Source organism: Balaenoptera ricei, chromosome 3 (genome assembly GCF_028023285.1).
Source record: "Balaenoptera ricei isolate mBalRic1 chromosome 3, mBalRic1.hap2, whole genome shotgun sequence".
Classification (NCBI taxonomy): Eukaryota; Metazoa; Chordata; class Mammalia; order Artiodactyla; family Balaenopteridae; genus Balaenoptera; species Balaenoptera ricei.
In genome coordinates, this window is record NC_082641.1 from 179,752,653 (window position 1) to 179,778,154 (window position 25,502).

Genomic DNA, 25,502 nt, shown 5'->3' on the forward strand with positions numbered 1-25,502 from the left:
TGACTCTCAGCCCCAGCCAGCTGTGTGACCAAGGGCAAGCAGCCTCGCCTCTCTGTCTCAGCTGCTCCAATTCCAAAGAGAGAGGATTGGCCCCAATAATCTCCAGGAGTTTGGAGAAGGGAGGGTTGGGCAAACTGCAACAGTGAAAACAGGAGAAAGATGAGAAAGGTGAGGAACAGTGAGATTTGGACGAGCAAAAGAAAGGCCTTTGGGAGGGGGATGGGGTAGGTCCATCAGGGCTCCTCTGTTGCGAGTGCCACCTGACCCGGTGGGTGGACGGCGGATTTATCAGCTTGTGGAAGGGGACACCCAGGAGTTCCCTCTTCCTAGCTAGGTTTAGGGCAACCTAATCTGACTCACCAGTTCCACATCATAGAGTCCGTTCATTTCTTTTCTTTTCTTTTCTTTTCTTTTTTTGGCCACTCGGCATGTGGGATCTTAGTTCCCCTACCAGGAATCGAACCCACACCTCCTGCATTGGAATCGCGGAGTCTTAACCACTGGACCGCCAGGGAAGCCCCGATTCCGTTCATTTCAACACCCAACTTCTGGTCCCATTTTCAGTATTAGGAATCCCTTTGGTTGCAAGTGGCAGAAACCCCCTCCCGAAGCCACCAAAAAGCAAAGACCAGCTTCCAACACTAGGCAGAGCATGAACTCCAGGCATGGCTGGATCCAAGCATTTGAATTCTCCCCGAGGGGTTCAGTCTCTCTGCTTCCCCTGGGCTGGTTCCTTCTCAGGCAGGCTGATGGGCTTAGTCACCAAGGCCAGGTCCACGCCCGTCACACAGCAAGATGAGAGGGCTAGTGTTGTGTCCTTTCAGGGCATAGAAGTGAGGTCTTACTCTGAGAAGGGAGGGGGCATGGGAGAAGGCTTGATAAAGATGGCGAGAGCTGGGGATGCCCGCTGGGCAAGGGGGGTAGGACATCCCAGGCAGAGGGGACAGCCAGGCAAGCTCCTGCAGTTCAGCGCTGCCAGACTGGGAGATACTTGGTAGGAGCAGGAGAAGAGGCCCGGGGGGTCAGCTGGAGGCTTAACACAAAGAGCCCTGAGTGCCAGACTGAGCATTTGAGGCTCTGTCCTCGGGCAGTGGGGAGCTATGCAAGGGTATAGAGTGTGGAGTGGTGGGGGGGGGGGCACGACCACGTTTTCACCCCTTGTTGGTGCAGTGGAAGGTGTATGATAGCAAGGCGGAAAACTGGAGGCAACCAGGAGAGCAGGGAGGGGGCTTCTGTGTCACCAGCCTGCACCACATGGCTTGCCTGGGGTGGGGTGGGGTCAGAGAAGTTCTGGAATCAAGTCAACAGGACTGAAATGTGGAGGGTGAGGAGCCTGGCACTGGGGAAGTCTGGGAGACCGATCCCTGATGTGGCTACCAACTGGCTTCAGGCTGGTAGAAGGCAAGAGACAGGAGAAACTGGTATTGCCACCTCCAGGGACTGGAAGAGCCATAGCGTCTTTGTGATTCAAAGTGGCTGATTCTTGGTTGCCTCCAGAGATGGGGAGCTCACCCCTTATGACCCAAATAAACCCTGGACTCAAATCTATCCCCCTAGAGTCAGGCACAGCTCCATGCCCCATGCCCACACCATGGGGGCCTCCCTCACCCAGGCCAGCCCTTGTTGCTTTGGGCACCTGACGCTGTCTCCTTTTAAGACTGTCGTCCAGGGCTTCCCTGGTGGCACAATGGTTAAGAATCCACCTGCCAATGCAGGGGACATGGGTTCGAGCCCTGGTCTGGGAAGATCCCACGTGCCACGGAGCAACTAAGCCCATGCGCCACAACTACTGAGCCTGCGCTCTAGAGCCCGCAAGCCACTACTACTGAGCCCGCATGCCACAACTACTGAAGCCAGCGCACCTAGAGCCTGTGCTCCGCAACAAGAGAAGCCACTGCAGTGAGAAACCCGCGTACCACAATGAAGAGTAGCCCCCGCTCGCCGCAACTAAAGAAAGCCCGTGCACAGCAACGAAGACCCAACACAGCAAAAAATAAATAAATAAAACTAAATTAAAAAAAAAAGACTGTCCTCCAGTCTCAACACCTCTGGTTTCTCTGGTTATTCATTCCAGGGAAGGGCCTCCCAGAGTGTGAGACAAGGACCCCTGGGGGTCCTGGGGAGGATGTCGATGTTTCTCAGACACCAAGTATCATGGTTTTGCAGAGAGAGAAAGCAGACCCCTTCGACCTCCTCCCATCTCTCTGGCTGCATCAAGGAGAAAGTCTCCATGGGGTGTTGGGGTGTGTTAAGCACAGGCTCATGGCCTTGCTGAGCAGAGCAGGCAGACTTCCATCGTGGGCCTGGGGCCACTGAAGTGGCTGGTGTGACTCTAATGGTGCTGCTGGGTTTCCGCTGTGGCTACTTTGACGCTGCATTTCTATTTTGGGCAAGTGATGATGGTTTGCCATATATGGTTGGCCCCCAGTGACCCTGCTGAATGCTGGCTGCAGGGTCCCCAGCCCCTTGGTCCAAAGCAGCGCCCGTGGCTGGGAAGGGGGGGCTGGGGCACACCCTGGGATGATCCCACAGCCAGATCCATGGAGCACAGGGAGACAGACGAGCAGGAAAGCTCCCTGCAAACGCTGCCAGCATCAGTAAATTACACCACCACAGAGAAAGACGTCCTCCCCCTTGCTCGCCTCCTACCTGCTTCCTTCACTGGGAATAACCCTTTGCCGGTTGGAGGGTCCCCTTCTGGAATGTTCCCCTTGGACTTACTGTCTCCTGTGTAACGTGAATGGGATTGTGCAGTTTGTATTGTATCACATTCCAGGTAAGTGGTGGTTGTTTTTGACAACCAGAGATTTTAGCATTTTAATACACATAGTTTCCTAGTTTTTGTTGCATAATATTGCATGATATTGAATATCTGTAATTCTTGTAACTGGGCCTCTATTGCCAGAAGTGACATGACATCTTAGGGGCACAGACAGCCTTCTGGGGTACCAGAAAATTAAATTCTGGGCATCTTGCTTCATCACCCTGCTGAGATCAGCTTCATCCTTGTCCAAGCGGAGTCCTCCACTCATAGAAAGAGTTGTAGGGGAGATCGCAGAGCGACAGCTGAGAGCCAGGCCCCCAGGCCATCAAATGCTCATCAAGTTGTCCTCTGAGCTGGAAGCTGGTGCTGCCTGGCCCTACAGAGGAGGAAACTGAGGCTGGGAGGGGGCAGCACCTGCCTCTGGCACAGCTGGGTTGGAGCTGTGGAGGCCCCACTCTTATCGTCCAAGGATGGCTGCTCTGCCAGGAGGCCTCCAGTTCCAGATGATTTTTTTCCTGTGGCCCCAATTTTCCCTTAATGTCGTTGATGATGATAAGGATATTCATAGTGGTTGACATTTTGAGGGCTTTCTTTGCTCCAGGCACCAGCCGCCCTCTCCAGGGGCCAGGTACTGAAATGAGATCCTTGTTGTTAGAGGAGTTGACTGAGGGCGTTGGAATCCCAGTCAGAAGGGTCCACAGTGTTGTCTGGGCTCTGTGGCTTGCTTACCTCCCCGGACGGGAAGCTCACTCTCCTTCCCCTCCCTGTGACCGCGCGGCACTGGCTCCACGCTCCAAGGTGTGGGTTTCCGGAATGGGCAGGGGTGCGCGCCCCGCAGCGCCAGGCCGGGGAGCGGCGTGCAGCCCGAGAACGCCGCCAGCCCCCGCCCGGGCCGTGCAGGAGGCGCCTGGGGCCTCGGAGGCGGGGCGGGGAGGGGCCGCCGGCGGCGGCGGCGCGCTAAGCAGACCGCAGTAAGACCGGCGCTAGGACCCGCGGGGGCCTCCCAGGCCGCCGCGCTTCCCGATCCCCCGCTCCTCAATACCAGCCTTCCCCCCCAAAATGAGGAAGCGGAGCAACTTGCTCCAAGTTGTGCAGCCGGGGCCGCCTTGGGGTGCGCAGCCGGGGCGCGGGGGCCCTCCTGGGGGCGGGCGCGGGGTGCGGCCCAGGGGCGACCCCTGAACAGGTGAGCGCGCCGGTGGGGATGGTGGGGAGAGACGGTGGGACAGTGGAGGGACCCCAAGGGCTCGCGGGTGGGGTTATGCCGGGCGAGCGCGGGAGGGGCCGGTGTGCGAGCGCGAGCGTGCGCGTCCGGGGCGCGCGGCCGGTACGCGGCTGGGGCGGGGGTGGTTAGATGCGACCAGGAGCGGGGTGGGGTGGGGTGGTATTTTTGTGGGTGCGGGTGTGCGTGTCTGCAAGCCCCTGGGTGTGTGTATCCGCGGGTCCACGTGGAGGGATGTGCGCGTGTCTCCGAGCTGCATGTGCGCGGCCCTGCGTGTAGCTCTGCGTGCCCGAGTGGCCCAGCGTCTGGCGCCCAGGTGTTCAAGTGTGGGTTTGTAGGGGGGGGGGCCGGTACACACGTTTCCGAATGTCCGAGAGTCTGTGCGTGTGTTCACACGTGTAGACGTGTGTGCACAACTGTCTCTAGGAGAACCTGCTTTTGCTTGCATACCCGCGTGCCTGTGGTTACCTGTGTCCACCTGTGTGTTTCTGTGTGTTCTCGTGTGTACATGGATCAGTATGCGTGTGAGTACACGTAGGGCTGGGGATTTCTGGGGGCATATATTCGAGGAGCAGAGACTCACCCCTCCCAACCTGTCCCACTGCCCAGCCACCTGGTGGGGTCCATGGGGGAAGCAGGGGGAGGAAATGCCCGGGCCCCAGCAGCAGTGAGGGACTTTGTGTGTCCGTCCTGGGTCGGCGTGGGGTGGGAGAGGAGAGAGGCTCAGCTGGCGGCCACAGGAGCCCAGCAGGGCTGCACTGCTCTGGCCCCCACCCCCTCCAGGGTCAGAGATTCTTAGGAATGACCTTGAATCATCCTGTATTTCCTTGTCCTGTCCCTGCCTACTTACCAGAAAAGAGGAAGAACCAGGCTCCATTAGGTGGCTCCAAGCTCCCCACGCACTGTGTGGGCTGCTGGGGCCTGAGTCAGCCCCTGGCCACTTGCTCTGTGCCTGCCTTGTGCCTCAGTTTCCCTTTGGGGATGATGGCGGGGCCAGGCTCCATGCTAAGGAACTCTCCCAGGGAAAGACCACCTCCCCAGAGGGGCTTGGGGAGGCCGGCTGGCTGTCACCTCCACCTGGCCTGGGCTGGAAGTGGTAGTCATGGCCCCTGGGGCCCCAGCCTCGCTTGAATCTGGGCTCTCCAGCTGGTCTCTGCCCCCTCCCCAGGGGAGCCCTCGCTTCCTCCACGCCTGGCACCCCTCACCCATCTCAGCCAGGATGCCAACGGTGAGTACCCCCAACTTGGGTGCCTGTGCCCCGGCCCTTCCTCTGCTCAGTCCACAGGAGCTCCGCTCCATGGGGAGTGGGAGGTTTACTCTCTGACCCGTGGCCCCTTGGCGGTGTCTGCCAATCTTCCTCTATCACTTGGTGTTGCTCTTCTTTCACCCTTTCCTCCCGCCCTCCTGCCCTGGGCCCCTGCTCTGTCACTCTGATATGTCCTCTGCTCGCTGCTCCCTCACCCTCTCTCCTCTCCTCTCTCGCTGTGTGCTGTTTGTGGTCTCTGCCTCAATCCAGTCTTTCTCTCTCCTCTGGGCCTCTCTCTCCCCTCACCCCCGCATCTCTCTCATGACCCCTTTCCCCCTCTCGGCACCCCCCCCCCCCCCGCTAGAGGCGCTGGGCCCCAGGCACCCAATGCATCACCAAGTGTGAGCACACGCGCCCCAAGCCCGGGGAGCTGGCCTTCCGCAAGGGTGATGTGGTCACCATCCTGGAGGCCTGCGAGGTGAGTGGGGTGCGGAGGTGTGCTTGGGGAGAGGGGACTCCTCCAGGAAACCACCCCACCGACCCCACCTGGCTCCCTTCCCGCAGAACAAGAGCTGGTACCGCGCCAAGCACCACGCCAGCGGGCAGGAGGGGTTGCTGGCGGCGGGCGCACTGCGGGAGCGCGAGGCCCTCTCGGCGGACCCCAAGCTCAGCCTCATGCCGTGAGTCGTGGGGAAGAGACCGGGACCAGGGCGGGGTCAGCGGGGCCCGGCCAGCCATGCCCAGCCCGCCTTCCCGCCGGCCGCAGGTGGTTCCACGGGAAGATCTCAGGCCAGGAGGCTGTGCAGCAACTGCAGCCGCCCGAGGACGGGCTGTTCCTGGTGCGAGAGTCCGCGCGGCACCCGGGCGACTACGTGCTGTGCGTGAGCTTCGGCCGTGACGTCATCCACTACCGTGTGCTGCACCGCGACGGCCACCTCACCATCGACGAGGCGGTCTGCTTCTGCAACCTCATGGATATGGTGGAGGTGTGGCCGCCACAGGCCCGGGACCCCAGAGCCCATGCCCCCCCATTGCGGAGATGGAGGGATGCCAGGCTCTGCCCTACCCCAACGGCTGGCTGGACATGGGACCCCAGAGGTGTCTGCTCCCCAGTGGGGAGAAGGAGGGGCTGGTCTCCATGGGCCACCAAACCCTACAGTTGGTCTGAGTCCTCCAGGTCCCACCTCCAGAGACTGGGGTGACTCCTCTGGGGACACCTAGGAACCTCCAATTTGACGCCAATGCCAAGACACTCCCCATCCTCCTGTTTCCTGCTAGTCTGCATCCTTTCCTGTTCCCATGGAAACCAGCCTAAAGAGTCCTGTGGGAACGAACCCCCTCTCCTCCTCCCCAGCTCCCACCCACCCCATCCAGAGATCCCTCCCTAGGAAGGGGATGGGATGCAGGAGTTCCCTCACCCACGGGGTGGGCTCATGGCTGCCTCTGCCCTGCCCCACCCTGCAGCATTACAGCAAGGACAAGGGGGCCATCTGCACGAAGCTGGTGAAACCCAAGAGAAAGCAGGGCACCAAGTCAGCGGAGGAGGAGCTGGCCAAGGGTAGGGGGCCCCGCCCTTCCTCTCAGTGTTAGCCTGGCCTGGGGAGGCAGGGCCCTGGGGCCTGGGCACACGGCCAAGGCCACATCACCTGAGCAGGTCGCTGTGCCTGGCTCTGCAGGCAGAAGACCTGGAGTGCCCTTGGGCCGGGCGGGGCACAATATTGATCTGGTTCTCACACCTGCTGCTTCCCCCCACCCCGGCCCCTGCCCCTGTTCCCATCATCCCTGAGCCAGAAACCCTGGGCAGATCCTCGACGCCCCCCACCCTCCCACATCCTCTCCATGGGCAAGTTCTAACACCTGTTAAACCTGGCCCCTCCCCAGGACTTCCAGTGGTTAGGACTCTGCGCTTCCACTGCAGGGGGCAAGGGTTCACTCCCTGGTCCTTCCGGGAACTAAGATTCCGCAAGCCGCCCGGCCCCTCCCTGCTTGGCTGCCCCTCCTCTAGCCCAGCCTCAGACCGTCCAGTCGGACCGCCTCTTTCCTGGGGGGGAGTTCCCCCCTTCCTCCCGAACCCTGTGGCCTCAGAGGCAGCTGTCCACCGTGAAAATCACCCGTATCACTCCCCTGCCTAAAGGAGGGAGTCCGGGCAGCTCCACTGCCTTCCAGAACCTTCCCCTGTGGCTGAGCTATCTTTCCTGCTTCATCTACAAGGCCCTTCCTCTGTTCCACAAGCCCCTGGCGTTGTGTGACTCCTCGTTTCCTCTCATGCCTCTGTACTGTTGTGCCTTCTATTCCCCTCACCTGAAATGCTTTTCCAGCCCTTGAGTAGTGAAATCCTCCATGCTCAGAGCCAATGTGCCCTACCGTGGCCACCCCTTTTGAACCTGGTGATCGTGGCTGTCTCCTTGGAAGCGTCTTGGGGATGGCACCTGGGTGGAGGCTGGTGTCACCGTGCCTGATAGTACTCAAGGGCTCGTGATTTGGAGAGGGGCTTTGGGGAGGAAGAGGAGGAGACCTACAGAATCTGCTGGGGGCGGGGGTGGGAAGAACACAGGGGTGCTTGAGAGAAAGATCAGGGAAGCTGGAACACAGATGATGACTTAGAGCGCTGGAAGATTCTGGAAGGTTCCAGAACCTTTACCAGAAGGTTCTGGAAGCTTTACCAGTCTCTGTTGTATTTTTTGGCCCGTGTGGGTGTCCCTGGGTGGTCGGGGATAAAGGATTGTAAAGAAAGAGCCCACAGGGTCCTTGGAAGGACACAGTCTCCAGATGGAACAGAGAAGTGCTCTGTTGCTTTTGGCCGCCTGATAACTGGTACCAGGAGTGCAGAGCCTCAGACACGCCCTTGGGCCACTGCTGGGGACGTGTGCCGTGGAGACACGGCCTGGTCTCCCGCCAGGTGGAGCTGCCGTGGGAGGGGCTGGCACCTGGCAGCCCTCTGACCGGGTCTCCCCCCGACAGCCGGCTGGTTACTGAACCTGCAGCATTTGACGTTGGGAGCACAGATCGGAGAAGGAGAGTTTGGAGGTGAGCGGGGGGCCTGGCAGGGGCTGAAGGAGGGTGGGGGGGGGTCCCAGAGATGAATTCACATCCTCATTTGATACCTACTTGCTGTGCGGCTGAGGACCCAAGGGGTCCTCTCTGTGAAAGAAGGTTCATGACAGCTGGGGCCAGGAGAAAGGTAGTTCAGGCAGGCACCCAGCGGGTGTGAGTCCTTCACAACCCCGGGCTCTTGCGCACGCTGGTCCCTCTGGTTCCTCTTTTGTTTTGTTGGTTTTTTTTCCGGGCCAGACTGCACGGCGTGAGGGATCTTAGTCCCCAACCGGGATGGAACCCCCGCCCCCTGCAGTGGAGGCGCTGATTCTTAACCACCAGATTGCCAGGGAAGTCCCTGGTCCCTCTGTTTTGATGCCGTTGCCTGAAGTTATTATCCTGGAAGGCCCCGGGGCCTAGATCAGAGCTCACAGACCTTCTCTGGGAAGGGCTGGAGTGTGTATTTTCCATCTGTCACATCTGCTGAGCTCTGTCCTTGTAACAGGAAAGCAGCCACAGGCCGCAGGGAGATGAACAGGCATGGCCGTGTGCCAATAAAACTTTATTTATGGACCCTGAAATTGAATTCTGTGTAATTTTCATGTCAAAAAATATTCTTCTCTTGATCTTTTTTCAACCATTTCAAAATGTAAAAACCCATTCTGAGCTTGCGGGCCTTGCAAAAACCCACGATGGGACTGGATTGGGCCTGAGGGCTGGAGTTTGCAGACTGGTTTAGGTGATTCTCTTTGCTCAGGGATCTGGAGCTTGTAGGGGAGGGGTTTCCAGGCCTGGGGACCCACCGCTGCATCGGCATCCTTGGGGGTCAGTGTGAGTGTGTATGTCCCTGTGTCTGTCCAGTCTCTGTGGGGTCCTGATCTCCTCCCCCACCGGCCCCCAGCTGTCCTGCAGGGTGAGTACCTGGGACAGAAGGTGGCCGTGAAGAACATCAAGTGCGACGTGACAGCCCAGGCCTTCCTGGATGAGACGGCGGTCATGACGTGAGTCCTGGTGAGGGGAGGGCACCCTGGGGCGGGGGTCCAAGCCACCTTCACCCCACGCCCGCCTGCCCCCAGGAAGATGCAGCATAAGAACCTGGTGCGTCTGCTGGGTGTCATCCTGCACCAGGGCCTCTACATCGTCATGGAGCACGTGAGCAAGGTGGGGGCAGGGCCCGAGGGTCGGGCGGGGTGCGGCGGCCGAGCAGCCTCCAGCAGCCCTCACCCCACCCGTGTCTCCCACACAGGGTAACTTGGTGAATTTTCTACGGACGCGGGGCCGGGCCCTTGTGAACACCCCCCAGCTCCTGCAGTTTTCCCTGTGAGTGGGGCTCCCGGGGGCAGGGAGACCGAGGCACGGAGCAGGGAGGAGCCTGGCCTTGGAAGTCTGTGGTCCAGGCACCCGAGCCCCGTGCCCACCACCCCTCCACTCCAGGCACGTGGCCGAGGGCATGGAATACCTGGAGAGCAAGAAGCTGGTGCACCGAGACCTGGCTGCCCGGAACATCCTCGTGTCCGAGGACCTGGTGGCCAAGGTCAGCGACTTTGGCCTGGCCAAAGCCGAGCGGAAGGGGCTGGACTCCAGCCGGCTTCCAGTCAAATGGACGGCACCCGAGGCTCTCAAACACGGGGTGAGCCCCCCTTACCCCCCAGGGCCCTAGCTCCACTGTGCGACCCTGGGCCTGTCTCTTGCCTCTCTGAACCTCCAAGGGAATGGCTCCGCCTCCCTGGTAAGCCCTTGGCCCATAATTGTTCCTTTTAGCCCCAGTCTGGGCCTTGGTCTCCTCATTTCTGAAACAGTCTTGGGCTCAGCAAGTGAGAGCAAGAATAACCTCGTTCTTGCACTGAGTCTGGGTTGAGGGGTGGGGCGGATTCAGAGGCAGGAGCCTATTGGGAGGAGGCCTGGGACTAAAGGTCAACCCAGGGGGACTTCCTGGAGGAAGCAGGGGCTGGGGCAGAAGCCCTGAGGGATCCCTCTCCCCCTGATCTCCGGCCCCACAGAAGTTCTCCAGCAAGTCGGACGTCTGGAGTTTCGGGGTGCTGCTGTGGGAGGTCTTCTCATATGGCCGGGCTCCGTACCCCAAGATGGTGAGCAGGGGCGGGGGGGCGGCGCTGGGTCCCCCGCAGGTCTAGGGGTCGTGATCCTGACCCCCAGCCCACACTGGCGTGCCCTCTGCCCGTAGTCGCTGAAGGAGGTGTCAGAGGCTGTGGAGAAGGGGTACCGCATGGAGCCCCCCGAGGGCTGCCCGGGTCCCATCCACGCCCTCATGGGCAGCTGCTGGGAGGCTGAGCCCGCTCGCCGGCCGCCCTTCCGCAAACTGGCTGAGAAGCTGGCCCGGGAGCTGCGCAGCGCGGGCGCCTCGGCCCCCAACGGGGGGCAGGATGCAGACGGTCCCACCTTGCCCCGCAGCCAGGAGCCCTGACCCTGCCTGCAGGGCCTCGGGCCCCAGAGGACTGAGACAGTGGGGGGCACAGGGTGGGGACTCGGGCCAGGCCTGAGGAGGGGCAGGGCCAGCGAGCTGCCTGCCCGGCTCACATCACAGGGTCAGGCTGCGTTGGGGTGGTCTCTGGGCAGCCCTTGGGCACCACGGCCCCAGGGAAGTGAAGGATTAACGCCTGGATAAAGACTGGTTCCAAGGACTGGGTGTCTGAGTCTCTCTCTGCTACCACTCTGGGGGCCCCGTCACTCACCGGGGGTGATCTGCCTGCGCAGTTGTCTGCCCACTGAGGGGTTCACCCCGCTAGGACCTTGCAGCCCAGAGGGGCATATATTTCCCCTGGGATGGGGCCAGGAGACCCCCAGGCCAGGGATCATAGCCACCCGTGGAGCCACTTGCCATCACCCACGGGTCCGCCACTTCCTTTGGTGGCAAGGACCCCACCGTAGCCCTCAGGGTCCCAGGTGCAAAGGACAGTGGGAGAGTACCAGCGGCTGCGGACATCCAAGTCCCCTGTCCTGGCATCCTCTTCTCCCCAGCGTTGACCCTCGTCCCCTCCTGGGGCACTCCGGTGTGGCTACGTCCTCCACCTGTCACGACCCAACAGCCTCACCCGGTGACTCCAGGGAACACTCGCTGAAAAAAGCCAGCCACACGGCCTGTCCCAAGGCCCTGCCCCTCCCGTCCACTCTCGAGCGGGGGCTGGGGGCTCCAGGCTTGCACCCCCAGGTTCGAATCCTGACTCGACCCGTAGCTGTGTGGCCCGGGCTTGCCGTGAGCCACTGCGTCAAACTGAGGGCATGTCTGGGATGGGGGATGTTAGTGCTAAACTCGGGGTGTCCTGGGCAAACTAGAGGGGCAGCCCCCCTCCATGGGCCCCCAAAGCCTCCTCTATGATCAGGCGTCTTTTCCGGGGAGACGTGAGGACCCTGAGGGCTCACACCAGTGAAGGACTGAGAGCACACAGCTGGTGCTCAGCCATTACTGTGGCTGTCAGCCATCCTCTCTCTGATGACGCTCCCAGACAGCCAGCCTCTAGGCTGCCTGGAGAGGGGGTCTCTGGCCAGCTCGGTGTGGGCCCCTCCCCAGGACCCCCTGAGCTGGTGAGGGGACACCAGGCCACAGCACGGCCTCCCACCTTGACTGCCCCACCCCTGCCTGAGCAGAGCCTGAGAAATGTCTCAAGGTCACACTGACCTCCTGCAGTTCCCCCCCTGAGCCCCGCCTACCCTCTGGCCTCAGTTTCCCCACCAGCACCCGAAGGGGTTTAGCGATTCTTCCTGGGGGAGAAAATGAAGGGTGGGAGGCCGGAGGGGCTGAGAGTGGCCTGGCCCCCGCCTAATCCAGATGGAAGGGGCTGCCTGTCACCGTGGCCCTGCACCGCCCTGGCCTGCCCCTAATCCGGCGCTCTAAGCTGACACAGCGTCTGGACCTTCAGCCGCATCCTGCTAAATCGCCAAAGCCCCCTGCGCCTAACACCCAAATCCCTCCTGCGCCTCTTAACCCACCCGGGGCCAATTAGCTAATTGGGGCCTGTGAACAGAGCAGCTCTTTAGCGTTTCCAAGTGATGAAGCGGTTAGGGGAATTACCTGCCCCCACTCCACAGGGCCCCAGCCCACCGTACAGGCGGGGCAGCTGAGGCCTGGAGAGGTCCCAGGAGCCTCTGGAAACACTCGCCGGCCCTCCGGCCTGGGCTCAGGGCTTCTGGGGCCTCCCTGCCTGGCCGACCCCTTGGGTATCAAGCCCCCTGCCCACCGGGCCGTCCCTCCTCGTCCAAGGCCGCTCGCCCCTGCCCCCGACTTCTCCAGGGCCTGCACCCCTTTGCTGCATGTGAGTGTGTCTGAGCGTGTGCACTCATGCCGTGTGTGAGTGCCTGTCTCCATCTCTTTCTCCGTGTGTGCCTTTCCCCTACAAAGCCAACATTCCCTACATTCCCTTATCTCTACAAAGCCAGCAGAGATGAGATAAGGACTTATCTCTGCTTCCTCTGCACTCACTCCCTAGTCCATCCATGGGCCTGGGTCTCCCGCCTTCCTCCGCCCCTGGGACAAACTTCCTCTGTCCTCCTCCTGGGCCTCATCCTGCCCCCTCTCAACCCCGGTGCCCCTCCTCTCTGTTTTCAGGGCACCCCCTCCCCCGGCCTGAGCCCCCAGGCTCCTTGGACTGGGGAGGGGGGTTGGCAAACCAGTCTCAGGGGCTTCCCAAGATCCTGCTCCGGCTCTCAGGCCACCGCCGGTGGGACAGTCCCATCATCCACCTGTCCCAAAAACAGGACCTGGGTATACCGGTCCTCTTCCCTCCTCCTCAGACTTTCTCCCTCCAGATCTCTCTCCTGCCTCTCCCCTGACCTTGCTCTAACCAGGCCTCTAGCATCCTCCTGGCCTCCCATCTTGCACACAACAGCTACTCATGCAAAATGCCATCTGTGCCCCTCCCATGTTCCACAACCTCCCATGGCTCCCCAGTACCCACCCCTTCACACCCAGTCTTGTCAGAATTTACAGCCTTGTACTCCATCTCCCACTCTGATCACCTTCATTGAAAGAGCAACCTTCCCTCCCCTGCTTGAGTTTTCTCACCAGGCTTCTGACCACCTGACATGCTATATTATATAGTTACAGATTATCTGTCTGTCTGTCTCCTCCACTAGGATGCCAGTTCCAAGATTTGTGTCTGTTTTGTTCACTGCTGTGAACAGTACCTGGTATACAGTAAGCTCAATGAGTGTTTACTGAGTGACTGAAAAGTGAACTTCTATTCATACCTCAAAACCCAGCTAAAATGCCCCATACTCCTTTGCCCTGCACAGTGCCCAGGGGGCCAACTGGAATTGCCTTCACCTCTGGGGACCTCAGCTTCCCTAACCCCCGTTGACATCTGTAAATCTGAGAGGTTCTTTTTCTCACACCAGATGATTAAAAAAAAAAGAGCCTTAACAGTGGACATTCATTACGCACTCGCTGTATGCCAGTCACTGTACGATGCTCTTTCCTTTCATCAGTTCATTGAATCCCTGTGAGAGCCCCATGGGGTAAGTCCTGTTATTGCCGTTTTACAGCTAGGGAAACTGAGGCCCAGAGAGGGGGAGGCTCTTGTTTATATCCTACAGCGAGGGGTGGCAGACCCAGGCTAATGGTGTCCCTTCAACCCCTGGAGCCCGGCCCTCCCTCTGTGGCTCAGAGCAACCAGCACCTGGGCGGGAGGGGCCCCCTCAATTAATCACCTCGTTAATCCTCCTTCCCACCCGACCCCAACCCCCTCGAGTCTGGCTGGGCCAGGCCAGCAGCAGACGGAGCTGGGCCGGCAGGGGCTGTCAGAGGACCTGCTGGGAGCGGTGAACACTGGGCAGGTGGGCACAGGTGGGCCTGGGTGGGAGTTGGGGGCACAGAGAGCCCCCCAGGGCAGAAGACTGGGGGGTAAGGAAGTGTTCTTAGGGCAGTGTCCCAGTTCCTGCCTTCCTGGGGGTCCTAGACACAGAGACAGAGAGATAAAGGGAGACAGAGGCAGTCAGGGAGAGCTCCAGAGGGAAAGAGAAAGAGAGGCGGGGAGACAGAGACGCAGAGAAAAATGATCAGAGAGAAGGAAGTGGAGACAGGGTCAGATGATCCGACATGGACAGGGAGGCTGGGGAGGCAGAAGGAATGCAGGACCCACTGGAGGGAGAAGCCCCTCCATATCTTACCCCAGACCCAGCAGGGGCCGGGGGCTCCCCTGCCCTCCCCAGCCTCAGTCCCTCCCGTGTCTCACCGCCATCTGTCCTGCCGCCGCCCCGCCAGGTGGGGGTGAGGAGGAGCCATGTTCCTGAGCCCGGGCGAGGGGCCAGCGGCTGAGGGTGGGCGGCCAGGGCCTGGCGAGGAGGCCCCCAAGAAGAAGCACCGGAGGAACCGCACGACCTTCACCACGTACCAGCTGCACCAGCTGGAGCGGGCGTTCGAGACCTCCCACTACCCGGACGTTTACAGCCGCGAGGAGCTGGCCGCCAAGGTGCACCTGCCCGAGGTGCGCGTGCAGGTGAGGGGGCCCCCTGACAACCCGAGGAGGGAGCCGGTGCCAGGTATGAACCCTCCCAGTGCATGGGAAGGCTTCCCGGAGGAGGGGACATGGGACTGGGGCTTTGATGTTTGACTAGGAATTTGCCAGCTAGAAAGGAGAAAGGGCATTTTTCTAGCCCTCCAGAGCAATGTGTGTGAAGGTGTGGAGGGGTGAAATAGGAGGCATTTCCACAGAGCTGGGTGTTGAGGCAGGCGGAAGCAGAGGCAGAGAAGGAGCTTGGGAAGGGCCTCAAATGCCGAGCTCAGTGGCCGGAACTTCATGCCAAGGGCCAAGAGAGACCAGGAGGGAGGCCAGGGAGCCTGAGGGGGCCTGGGCAAAGGGAAAGGCAAGGAGAGCCTGGATTCAGAAGACTTTGGGGCTGATTTGATGGGGGCCAAGAGGCAGAGATCCTGCTCTCAAAACAGCCGTCTCCTTGGGGCAGGTAACACAATATGTTGGCACTGCCACAGGTGGGGGTCAGGTTAGACAGCAGGCAGAACCCCGAGAGGCTGCGAGACCCAGAGCAGGAAAGAGTGGCCTCGCCTCACCCCACCAGCCCTGACCCAGGAGCACCTCTCTTGCTGCTTCCAGGTGTGGTTCCAGAACCGCCGGGCTAAGTGGCGCCGCCAGGAGCGTCTGGAGTCAGGCTCCGGGGCCGTGGCAGCCCCGAGGCTCCCCGAGGCCCCAGCACTGCCCTTTGCCCGCCCTCCCGCCATGCCACTGCCCCTGGAGCCCTGGCTGGGCCCTGGGACCCCAGCCGTGCCAGGACTCCCGCGCCTCCTGGGCCCGGGTCCAGGGCTGCAGGGGTCCTTTGGGCCCCACGCCTTTGGTCCAGCCTTCACGGACGGTTTCACCCTGGAGGAGGCGTCCTTGCGACTGCTGGCCAAGGAGCACGTGCAGGCTCTGGACAGGGCCTGGCCATCGGCCTGAACGTGGTGCCTGCCCGGCCTTCCCTCCTCAGCCTGTCTGTGGCCACCCATGCCGGGTCCCCCACCCCACCCCCACCTCCTTACCCTGCCTTGCAGGGTAACTGGCACCCAGTTTCAAGAAGGAGGTGGCCAGAGGATCCCTGGCCAGGGGGATGGGTCCCTGGCCCGGTCTCAAGGGAGTCTGTGCCCTCGTGGGGCCTCAGTCTCCTCATCTGTCAAGTGGGTGTGGGTGGGCTGGATTCTGAGGTTCTTAGACTGCAATCAGGAGCCAGTGGGATGTGAATTCTGAGTTGATGAGTCTAAATCCCTCCGCCTGCCGCCCTCTCTCTAAGAAATAACAAGTAACAGCAGTAGCAGTTCATGTTCAACCCGCCCCCTTTCACTGTGTGCTCCCAGTGTGTCCATTGCTTTACCCCACGAGGTGGGCATGGCCACCAGCCCCATTTTTCAGGGGAGGAAACTGAGGCCCAGCGAGGGGAAGCCAGTTTCTTGAGGCCACACAGCCAGTAGGGGGCGGAGCTCTTTTTAAACTCATTGCCTGACTCCATCACCCCAGGCCCCATGCTGGACCCAGGCTGGGTGCTAACAGGGGACTCTTTGCTGAGGCTGGGCGAATACTGTCTGTCCCTGCTCCTCCCAGCTACCACTGTGTGGCTTATGTCCCCACTGGCCACAGCCCCCATCATGTCTCCCAGCCCACTGGGGTGTGGGGGGGGGGCGGTCGGGGCCCTGGTGACAAGGCCAGCATTTGTTCTGTCCAACCCATGTCTCCCACGTGGCGGTCCTCACCTCCCTTCAGCCAGGGGATACAGGGCAGGACCCGCCCAAGACTGTCCGGGTCCGGACTGGGCTGAGAAGCGGGCTCCTGATCCCTCACCCAGGCCTCTGTTGAAGAATCTCAAAACAACCACCATGTCTGGAAGGGGTTACAGTGTGTGTGTATATATAGTAACAGCTTTACTGAGGTAAGATTTCCATAAAGTTAATTACACGTGCTTAAAGCATACCATTTGGTAAGTCTTGACGTCTGTGTACACTCCTGGAAGCCTCGCCACGGTCACGTGACGTGCACACCCCTTCAGCTGCCTCGTGCCTCCTCAGTCCTCTCCCACCCCCACCCCCGCTCCTCCCCACATGACCATTCATCTGCTTCTGTCACTGGACATTCACTTGAGTTTTCTAAGGTTCTATAGAAATGAAACCACACAGGATGTCTTCTTTATTAGGTTTTGTCTGGTTTCTTGCACCGAGGACAATTATTTTGAGAGGCGTCCACGCGGACCCCCTTTTCTTGGTGAGCCCTATTCCGTAGTAGGGGATACACGTCTGTTTATTCATTCCTCTGGTTTGCTCTGGGGTTGGTTCCAGTGTGGGATGATTATGAATTAAACCGCTGTGGACGTTTGTGTACATGACCTACACCTTCATCTTTCTTGGGTAAATACTTGTATATGGATTTTAGCCATTCTCAGGTGTGACACGGCATCTCGCTGTGGGTTTACTTTGCTTTTCCCTCATGACACATGGTGCTGAGCATCTTTCCATGTGCTCATTTGCCATTTGTGCATCTTTGGTGAAATGTCCGAATCTCTTATCCATTTCTATATACTAACAGTAAGCACTTGGAAAAGGAAATATTTACATGTTTAAGATACCCTTTAAAATAGTATCAAAACCATCAAACACCTCGGAATAAGTTGGACAAAAGACATACAGCTGCTTGACACTGAAACTCAAAATATTGTTGAGGGAAACAAAAGAAAACGTGAGTGAATGAAGGGATATGATATACCCATGGAGCTGGAAGGTTCACAAGATGTCAGATCTTCCCCAAATGTATCTACAGAGTCAACGCAATCCCAATTAAAATCCCAACAGATCTTTTTTTTTTTTTTTTTGGTAGAAACTGACTAAATGATTCTAAAATTTATATTAAAATACAAAGAACCTAGAATAGCCAAGGCAATCTAGAAGAAGAACGATACATTTGGAGGACTTACACTATTAGATATCGAGACTTTTGGAAAGCTGCAGTAATTAAGGAAGTGTGGTTTTGGCCCAAGGATGGACAGGCAAGTTGACTGATGGAACCAGAGAAACAGACCCACATGTGAACGGTTGCTTGATTCACACCAAAGGCATCCCTGCACATTGGAGAAGGATTACCTCTCCAACAAAGGGACCTGTATATGGAAAATACTGAACCTTGATCCCTGCCCCACACCATACACAAACGTTAAATGGATTATCAATTTAAGTGTGAAAGGCAGAACACTAAAGCTTTTAGAAAAAAACTGTAGGGGAATGTCTTCAAGACCTTGGCACTTGGCAAAGATATTATAAATGGGAAGTAAGGAACATTAAACATCAGCAGAAAGACCGGACTTTGTAAAAGTTAAGAACTTATGTACATCAAAATATACCATTAAGAGAGAGCATAGGCAAACCACAGAGGGAGAGAAGATATTTGAAATATTGACCAGCAAAGGACCCATAGCCTTGACAATTAGAAAAAGGACAGACACACCAATAAGAAAAAGACAACCATTTTTTGGTTTAATGGGCAAAAGACACTTCGGTAAAGAGTCAATCCAAAGAGTCACAACCTTATGAAATGGTATTCAATGTCAATTGTCATTAGAGAAATGCAAATTAAAACCACAACAGAATATGCCCTATATGCCCATCAGAAGGTCTAAAATTAGACAGTATTTTGTGCTATGGAACAATTTACACTTCACAAAACTTCGGCCGCATCCACCCAAGATGTTGTTCTGTTTGTACAACAGAAGACTACATGACAAAGACAGACAAGGACCATATACAGAGCTGGGCTGCCAACAGGGACGAATCTCACCAACGTTGCTAAGCGAGTGAAACCAGAACAAAAAGAGGACGTACCGTAAGCTTAGACGTCTGTGAAATTCAAGAACAGGCAAAGACCTCACCTGTAGGCTCTTCACAAAGCTAAACATAGAATTCCCATACGACCTAGCAACTCCACATCCAAATATACACTCCAAAGAACTGAAAGCATTTTCCCCCTCAAACAACAAGAAATCTCGAGATGGGCAATTCAGGGCTGTGGGTGCCGGTGCCCCTGTTCTTGGTGGCATTTGTCCTCACGGTTGCAAGGTGGCTTCTGTTCATTCAGATATTGCAGCCGTATTCCAGAGAGGGGAAAGACGGAAGGACAGGCGCAAAATGCATGTGCCAGCTTTGTCTTTTTTTTTTTTTTTTAATGTGGAAAACAATTGCTTTCCCAGAAGCACCACCCATGGGGCATCTGCTAACTCCGCGTTGGCTCCTCAGCTGTGGGGTGTGTCCATGAGGGAGATTCAGTGACAGGGTTGTCCCCAGTTTCCACAAGACATAGGGAAGCAGCCTGTTTGCAGTGGGAAGCAGGGTTAGCTCAAGACAAGGAAGGGGAGGGCATGAGGGATGAGTAACCTCGGCTGCCACCTTCCTGGGCTTCAGTTTCCTCAACTGTCAAATGCGGCTGCAGCAGCTGTCTGGCCTCAGCAGGAAAGTGAAGAGGAAAGCGTTTGGAAATACCCTAGGGAACATTTGCACCTGCTTTCCTTTGCACATGCGTGTACATGGCCCCCTCCCTCCCTTTGTTCATGCCCCCGCTCAGATGTCAAATCCTCAGATAGATCTTCCCAGACATCCCTGGCTACAGGTGCAGCTCTTGTCTCTGTAGGTCCCGTGTTCTCCTTTCTATCCCTCCACACACGTATCACCCCTGAGCCTATGACATATTCACTCATGCATTTACCTGTATTCTGTGAACCTCCAGCCCCACCTGCCTCACCTCATATGTGGTCTTAGTGGGTTCAGTGCTGCATCCCCCCGGCACTGAGCCTGTTGTCAGTGTGTAGGGGTTACTCAATGAATATTTGCAAAATCAGTGAACTGAGGAGGCAGGCTGTGGTACTGGATGTGTCCAGCAGGTGGCAAGGCCTCATCACAGGTCGCCCTTCTAGGCTCATCCAGAAGGTACCTGGATGAAAGCCATCCTACGATGTAGGACAGGTGTCTTGATCTCCTGGACCAGTGCCAGAGAAATACAACATGGACTATGGGTCAGTTTAAATCTAGTAGCCAGGTGGATGGAAACAGGTGACATCAACGTTAACAATGTATTTTATTGAACCCAGCATATCCCAAATATCATTTCAATGTGTCATCACTATAAAAAGCTATTGGGGGCTTCCCTGGTGGTGCAGTGGTTAAGAACCCACCTGCCAATGCAGGGGACACGGGTTCGAGCCCTGGTCCGGGACGATCCCACATGCCACGGAGCAGCTAAGCCCGTGCACCACAACTACTGAGCCTGCGCTCTAGAGCTCACGAGCCACAACTACTGAGCCCACGTGCCACAACTACTGAAGCCCATGCACCTAGAGCCTGTACTCTGCAACAAGAGAAGCCACCGCAATGAGAAGCCCGCTCACCGCAATGAAGAGTAGCCCCCAGGCTTCCCTGGTGGCGCAGTGGTTAAGAATCCACCTGCCAATGCAGGGGACGCAGGTTCGAGCCCTGGTCCAGGAAGATCCCACATGCCATGGAGCAACTAAGCCCGTGAACCACAACTATTGAGCCCGTGCCTAGAGCCCCTGCTCCACAACAAGAGAAGCCACTGCAATGAGAAGCCCATGCTCCGCAATGAAGAGTAGCCCCAGCTCACCACAACTACAGAAAGCCCATGCGCAGCAATGAAGACCCAACGCAGCCAAAAATAAATAAATTAAATAAATAAATTAAAAAAAAAAAGAGTAGCCCCCGCTCGCCGCAACTAGAGAAAGCCCGTGTACCAGCAACAAAGACCCAATGCAACCAAAACTAAATAACAAATAAATAAATAAAAATCATATTAAAAAGCTACTAATGAGATTTTTTAAAGTATTTAGTTAGTTAGTTAGTTGTGCCGGGTCTTAGTTGCAGCGGGTGGGCTCCTTACTTGTGGTAATGAGATATTTTGTATTCTTTTTTGTTCCTGAACAAAGGCCTCAGAATCTGGTACCTATTTTATAACACTCACAGCATAGCTCAGCCCGGAATAGCCACATTGTTTTTCTTTGGCTGTGCCTTGCGTCATTGCGGGGATCTTAGTTCCCTGACCAAGGTCGAACCCACACCTCCTGCGTTGGGAGTGCAGAGTCTTAACCACCAGACTGCCAAGGAAGTCCCTGGAATAGCCACATTTCAAGACTCAATAGCGCCGACTGTAGTGGACAGTGCATTACTGGAAAAAAAGATGGCAGATGAAACCTCAGGCTTGAAGGCTGTCTCTGCAGATACTGGGCCGAGCCAGGGCTCGGAGGGAAAGCTGCTTTGTCTCTCCCTGTGCCCTTCTTCCCCTGTGTTGTAATGTGGATCTGCCTGTGTCTCAAACCCAATGTGTTGAAGAGGTCCCTGATGATATGACCCACTTTGGTGGGTGGTGGGTTCCCCATGGGTGACCTCACCAAGTCACTGAAATGGACGATAGGGTGAATTTGTCTCATGGATGATGTTGATGAGCACTTAATTTTTTTTTTTTTTTTATGGCCGCGCTGCGTGTCTTATGGGATCTTAGTTCCCCGACCAGGGATCAAACCCTCGTCCCCTGAAGTGGAAGGGCGGAGTCCTAACCACTGGACAGCCAGGGAAGTCCCAATGAGCACTTGAAATAATTAATCCCAGGACCATGGCTCTCTCCATGTCCTGTTAAGGGATATAACAAATTTCCTCCTTAAAAGGGTAGTTTGAGTTGGGCATTGTGTTTCTCGTAGCTGCAAATTACAACCCAACACTACTGAAGATTTTATCCATCACCTAAAGGAATTGACCCAGAATGATGCATCCAGAGAGGGTTAGAAGAAATCAGGTTTGATAAAAGCTACTGGGAACCCCATTTATCTGCTGAATGAAAGGATGAAAAGACAATTGATATGGTCATCACCAAAACAATACGTTTCTTAGGCAGAGGGCATTGGATTCCTTCAGTGAATCTCTGTACATCAACTTTGATTTAAAAATTCAACATATTCATTTAACTTTGAATCACTGCATAATTTTACATTTGCCCAAATTTGGAATCACAACTTTGTTCTTTAAGTATGATGAAATAAAATTTATATTTTAAGGCAGGATGAGAAAACTTATAAAATTCTCTCTGTGTCCATTTGGGCCTCCTCCCTCCCTTCCATCTGCATTACACATGAACCAGACCTCCTCAAAGAAGGAAACGCCTGCTCAGTCTTAAAGATCAATTTTTTTCTTGCTTCTGACACTATCAATGTAACTTCTTAAAAGAATAGTGTTCTTTCCCAACTCTGTAGAAGGTCGTGATGACTTACTACTCGCTTTGTATGTGCTTGCCTAGACTATGTGTCTTTGGTGAACTTTTTATAAAATGTCAGTATGTCATTTTGATGTACGATCTTTTGTCTTGAAAACGTATGTGACCGTGCCTTCAACTTTAACAGGTGGAACAATCCTCAGAGCTTCTGAGAGTCTGTCTCCTGGGTTATAATCCTTAGTTTGGCTCGAATTAAATTCTTTTTTCTTCTTAACTTGATTGTTAATTGAATTTTCATTGCCAACTACATAAAAATTCAAAACTTTAATTTAGCAAACGTCACCATACACAGGTAAAAGAACAAAATGAAACAATATTTCCAGCTTATATAGTAGGGAGGATGATATTTATAAAGAGTTGTTAAAATCAACAAGAAGATGCCAATACTCTGATAAAATATGAAGCATCGGTTGGGGAATTTAGCTAATACATATAGGAAAAGATATTCAGCCTCACTAATAATCCAGGAATGTGCAATAAAATGACGGCATACCATTTTATTAGCAAAAGCTGTTTACAATTGCAAACCCTAGTGGTAAAGGGATAAGGTTTTTGGTAAACAGGTACAAGCATTTGAGAAAGCAATTTGGTAAAATGTATCATAAGGCCTTAAAATGATGAGTAGGTACATATGCAAATGACTCAGCAATTGCATTTCTAGGCATTTATCCTACAGAAAATCAAAATTTGGTTTTTAAAAAAATTTTTATTGGCATATAGTTGATTTACAATATTGTGTTAGTTTCAGGTGTACAGCAAAGTGAATCAGTTATACATATACATATATCCACTCTTTTTTAGATTCTTTTCCCTTATAGGTTATTACAAGATACTGAGCAGACTTCCCTGTGCTATACAGTAGGTCCTTATTAGTTATCTATTTCATACATAGTAGTGTGTATATGTCAATCCCAATCTCTCAATTTATACCCCCCCCTTACCCCCTGGTAACTATAAGTTTGTTTTCTACATCTGTAACTCTATTTCTGTTTTGTAGATAAGTTCATTTGTACCCTTTTTTTAAGATTCCACATATAAGTGATATCATATGATATTTGTCTTTCCAAAATGTGGTTTATACATTATTAGCCCAAGTGTGCAAAAATGCATATACAGGGATAGTCACTGTATCCCTTCCCTTCACTTGCAATGAATTTCCGGTCTTCAGTTCTAATTCCCTCCTACGAGTGCACCACTCATGAAATGACTGCTTAAGCATGCAAATCTGATGATGCAATTGTTTAAAATTGATCCTATGTGCTTCTGGGTAGAGTTCACACTCTTTAGCCTAGCAGGAAATGCATTTTATCTACTTGAAATCCTCCAAGCTTGAAATGCTCCCGGCTCATTCACTCCCCTGTGCCCTGGCACATGTTTTTCTCTGACTCGAGTCTCCCTCTCTGTTCATAAGGGTGTCACTAGAAAACAGATGGCACCCTTCAAGAGAGTGATGGAAGAACGAACGTTCCCTGAGAGGACTATGTGCAAATACGTGGATACATTTAAAGAAAGCCAACAAAGGATTCTGCCGCATTCTGCAGTGGGCAAGAGTGGGAGCGGTTACCACCTTTGACCTGAAGGGGAAAAAGAGGGACTCAATCATGGAACCCAGCAAGAGCTCAACATGACAGCAGCTGAAGCTTTCACTAGACCAAGAGCGATGGCCAAACCATGACCCAGCATGGAGGGAGACGGGAAGACATATCTCTTAATTATTTCCCCTCCCTGCTGATCTTGTGCTGCGGCTCCCAGTTGGTCAAAGCCAGATGGAAGTCAGGAGGCAAATGACCTTGATTGGTGTGACCCAGAGAAGTCAGTTTCCCAGGGTAGAGGGTGGGGCAGAAACATGTGTACGGTGGGTCTGGTGGGGCAAAAGTTTTCTACTTGGCTTCAAAAACTCAGCTCAAACTACATCTCCTTTGGGAATCATTCCCAGATCTTTCAAGACTGTCAAGTTCAAGTTTCTTGTGCAAGCTTCTTCTCATCCAGCCTTTTGCACGGTAGTGAAAGAATTTGTTTATTTGCCATGCTCCATTCATTAGACTATAAAATTTCAAAGACCGTGTGATGTAGTTGAAAGAGGAGATTTTGAATTCTATAGACTCAGAATTAATTCTGCACTCTGCCACTTACAAAGGCTTTGCTTTTAGACGTACTTCCAATTCTTCGAGTAAAATGCTGGTCATGATAGTACTCACCCCATGGGGCTGTTGTGAGGACTAGACAGCAAAAGTTTCTTTAAAATAACTCACATGACCAAGGAGATTCTCAGTGAGTGAAAGTGTATTGGATACGTTCTATTGATGGCTGGGCATAAATTTGGGATTAACCTTCCTATGTTTGGAGAAAGTCAAATCTTACAAAGCCAGTCTGACTGGAAATCTTCCCATGTGGCTGAGTGGTGCAATCAAAACAGCAGACAGGCTTCCCCTCCTGAGGGGTTTTCATGAACCCAGGACCACAGCCCTAGCTGCACACAGAGTGGGGAATCAGAACAAGAGAAGTTCTGACAATAAAAATGTCTTACTAGCAGCCAGTGAAGTATCCATGGATCACAAAGATAATGATAGTGGCTCTTAATCTTTGCACCTAGAATGATATTTCATTGAGTTCAAAGTACTTTCTAATTTCTGTTTTTGTGTCTTCTTTGGCTCATGGTTTATTTGGATGTATGTTATTTAGTTTCCAAATATTTGTGGGTTTTCCAGAGATCTTTTTGTTATTGATTTTAAACTTAATTCCTTTGTGATCAGAAAACATCTTGTATAACTTGGATCCTTCTGAAGGTATTGAGATTTGTTTCATGGTCCAGAATAGTCTATCTCTGTTCTGTGCACAATCGGGAAGAATGTGTATTCCTCTGTTGTTGGGTCTAGTGTTCTATAAATATCAGTCAGGCCAAAGTTGTTGGTAGTGTTTTCCAAGTCTATATCTTTGCTGATGTTCTGCCTACTTGTCCTATTAATTATTGAGAGAAGGGTGTGCTGGTTACTTTTTTGTGTCTCCTTGGCTAGGTTATGGTACCCAGTTGCTAGGTCGAACATCAGTCTAGATGTTGCTGAGGTCATTTTTCGATGTGATTAACATTTAAGTAAGTTGACTTTGAGTGAAGCTGATTGTCCTCCATAATGTGGGCGGGCCTCATCCAATCAGCTAAAGGACTTGAGGAGAATACAGGCTGAGGTCCTTGAAGGAAGAAGGAACTCTGCCTCCAGACTGCCTTTGGGTCTTCATCTGCAACATCAACTCTTCCCTGGGTCTCCAGGCTGCCTGCCTGCCCTGAAGACTTGCCAGCTCCCACAATCACGTGAGCCAATTCCTTAAAATCAATCCCTCTCTATATCTCTGGAAATCTTGACTGATACAAGGAGTACTGAAATATTCTCCAACTATAATTGTGGATTTATCAATTTCTCCTTGCAGTTCTATCCATTTTTGCTTCATGTATTTTGAAGCTCTGTTATTAGGTGCATAAATGTTTTGGATTGTTATGTC

The 25,502-nt window shown here is 54.5% G+C and overlaps 2 protein-coding genes across 2 annotated transcripts; both read left to right on the forward strand.

Annotated features, from left to right (window-relative positions):
* Positions 1 to 4,228: 4,228 nt before the first annotated feature.
* Positions 4,229 to 10,901, forward strand: MATK (megakaryocyte-associated tyrosine kinase). The gene is made up of 12 exons (XM_059918771.1): positions 4,229 to 5,211; positions 5,594 to 5,707; positions 5,794 to 5,909; positions 5,996 to 6,215; positions 6,694 to 6,787; positions 8,191 to 8,256; positions 9,164 to 9,263; positions 9,339 to 9,423; positions 9,509 to 9,582; positions 9,697 to 9,892; positions 10,263 to 10,349; positions 10,445 to 10,901. The coding sequence occupies exons 1-12, from the start codon at positions 5,086 to 5,088 to the stop codon at positions 10,682 to 10,684; spliced, it is 1,518 nt and encodes a 505-aa protein (XP_059774754.1). The 5' UTR covers positions 4,229 to 5,085; the 3' UTR covers positions 10,685 to 10,901.
* A 2,717-nt stretch (positions 10,902 to 13,618) lies between these two features.
* On the forward strand, positions 13,619 to 15,732 carry RAX2 (retina and anterior neural fold homeobox 2). The gene is made up of 3 exons (XM_059919895.1): positions 13,619 to 13,731; positions 14,477 to 14,711; positions 15,324 to 15,732. Exons 2-3 carry the CDS (start codon positions 14,496 to 14,498, stop codon positions 15,660 to 15,662), a joined length of 555 nt encoding a protein of 184 aa, XP_059775878.1. The 5' UTR covers positions 13,619 to 13,731; positions 14,477 to 14,495; the 3' UTR covers positions 15,663 to 15,732.
* The last annotated feature ends 9,770 nt before the right edge of the window (positions 15,733 to 25,502 follow it).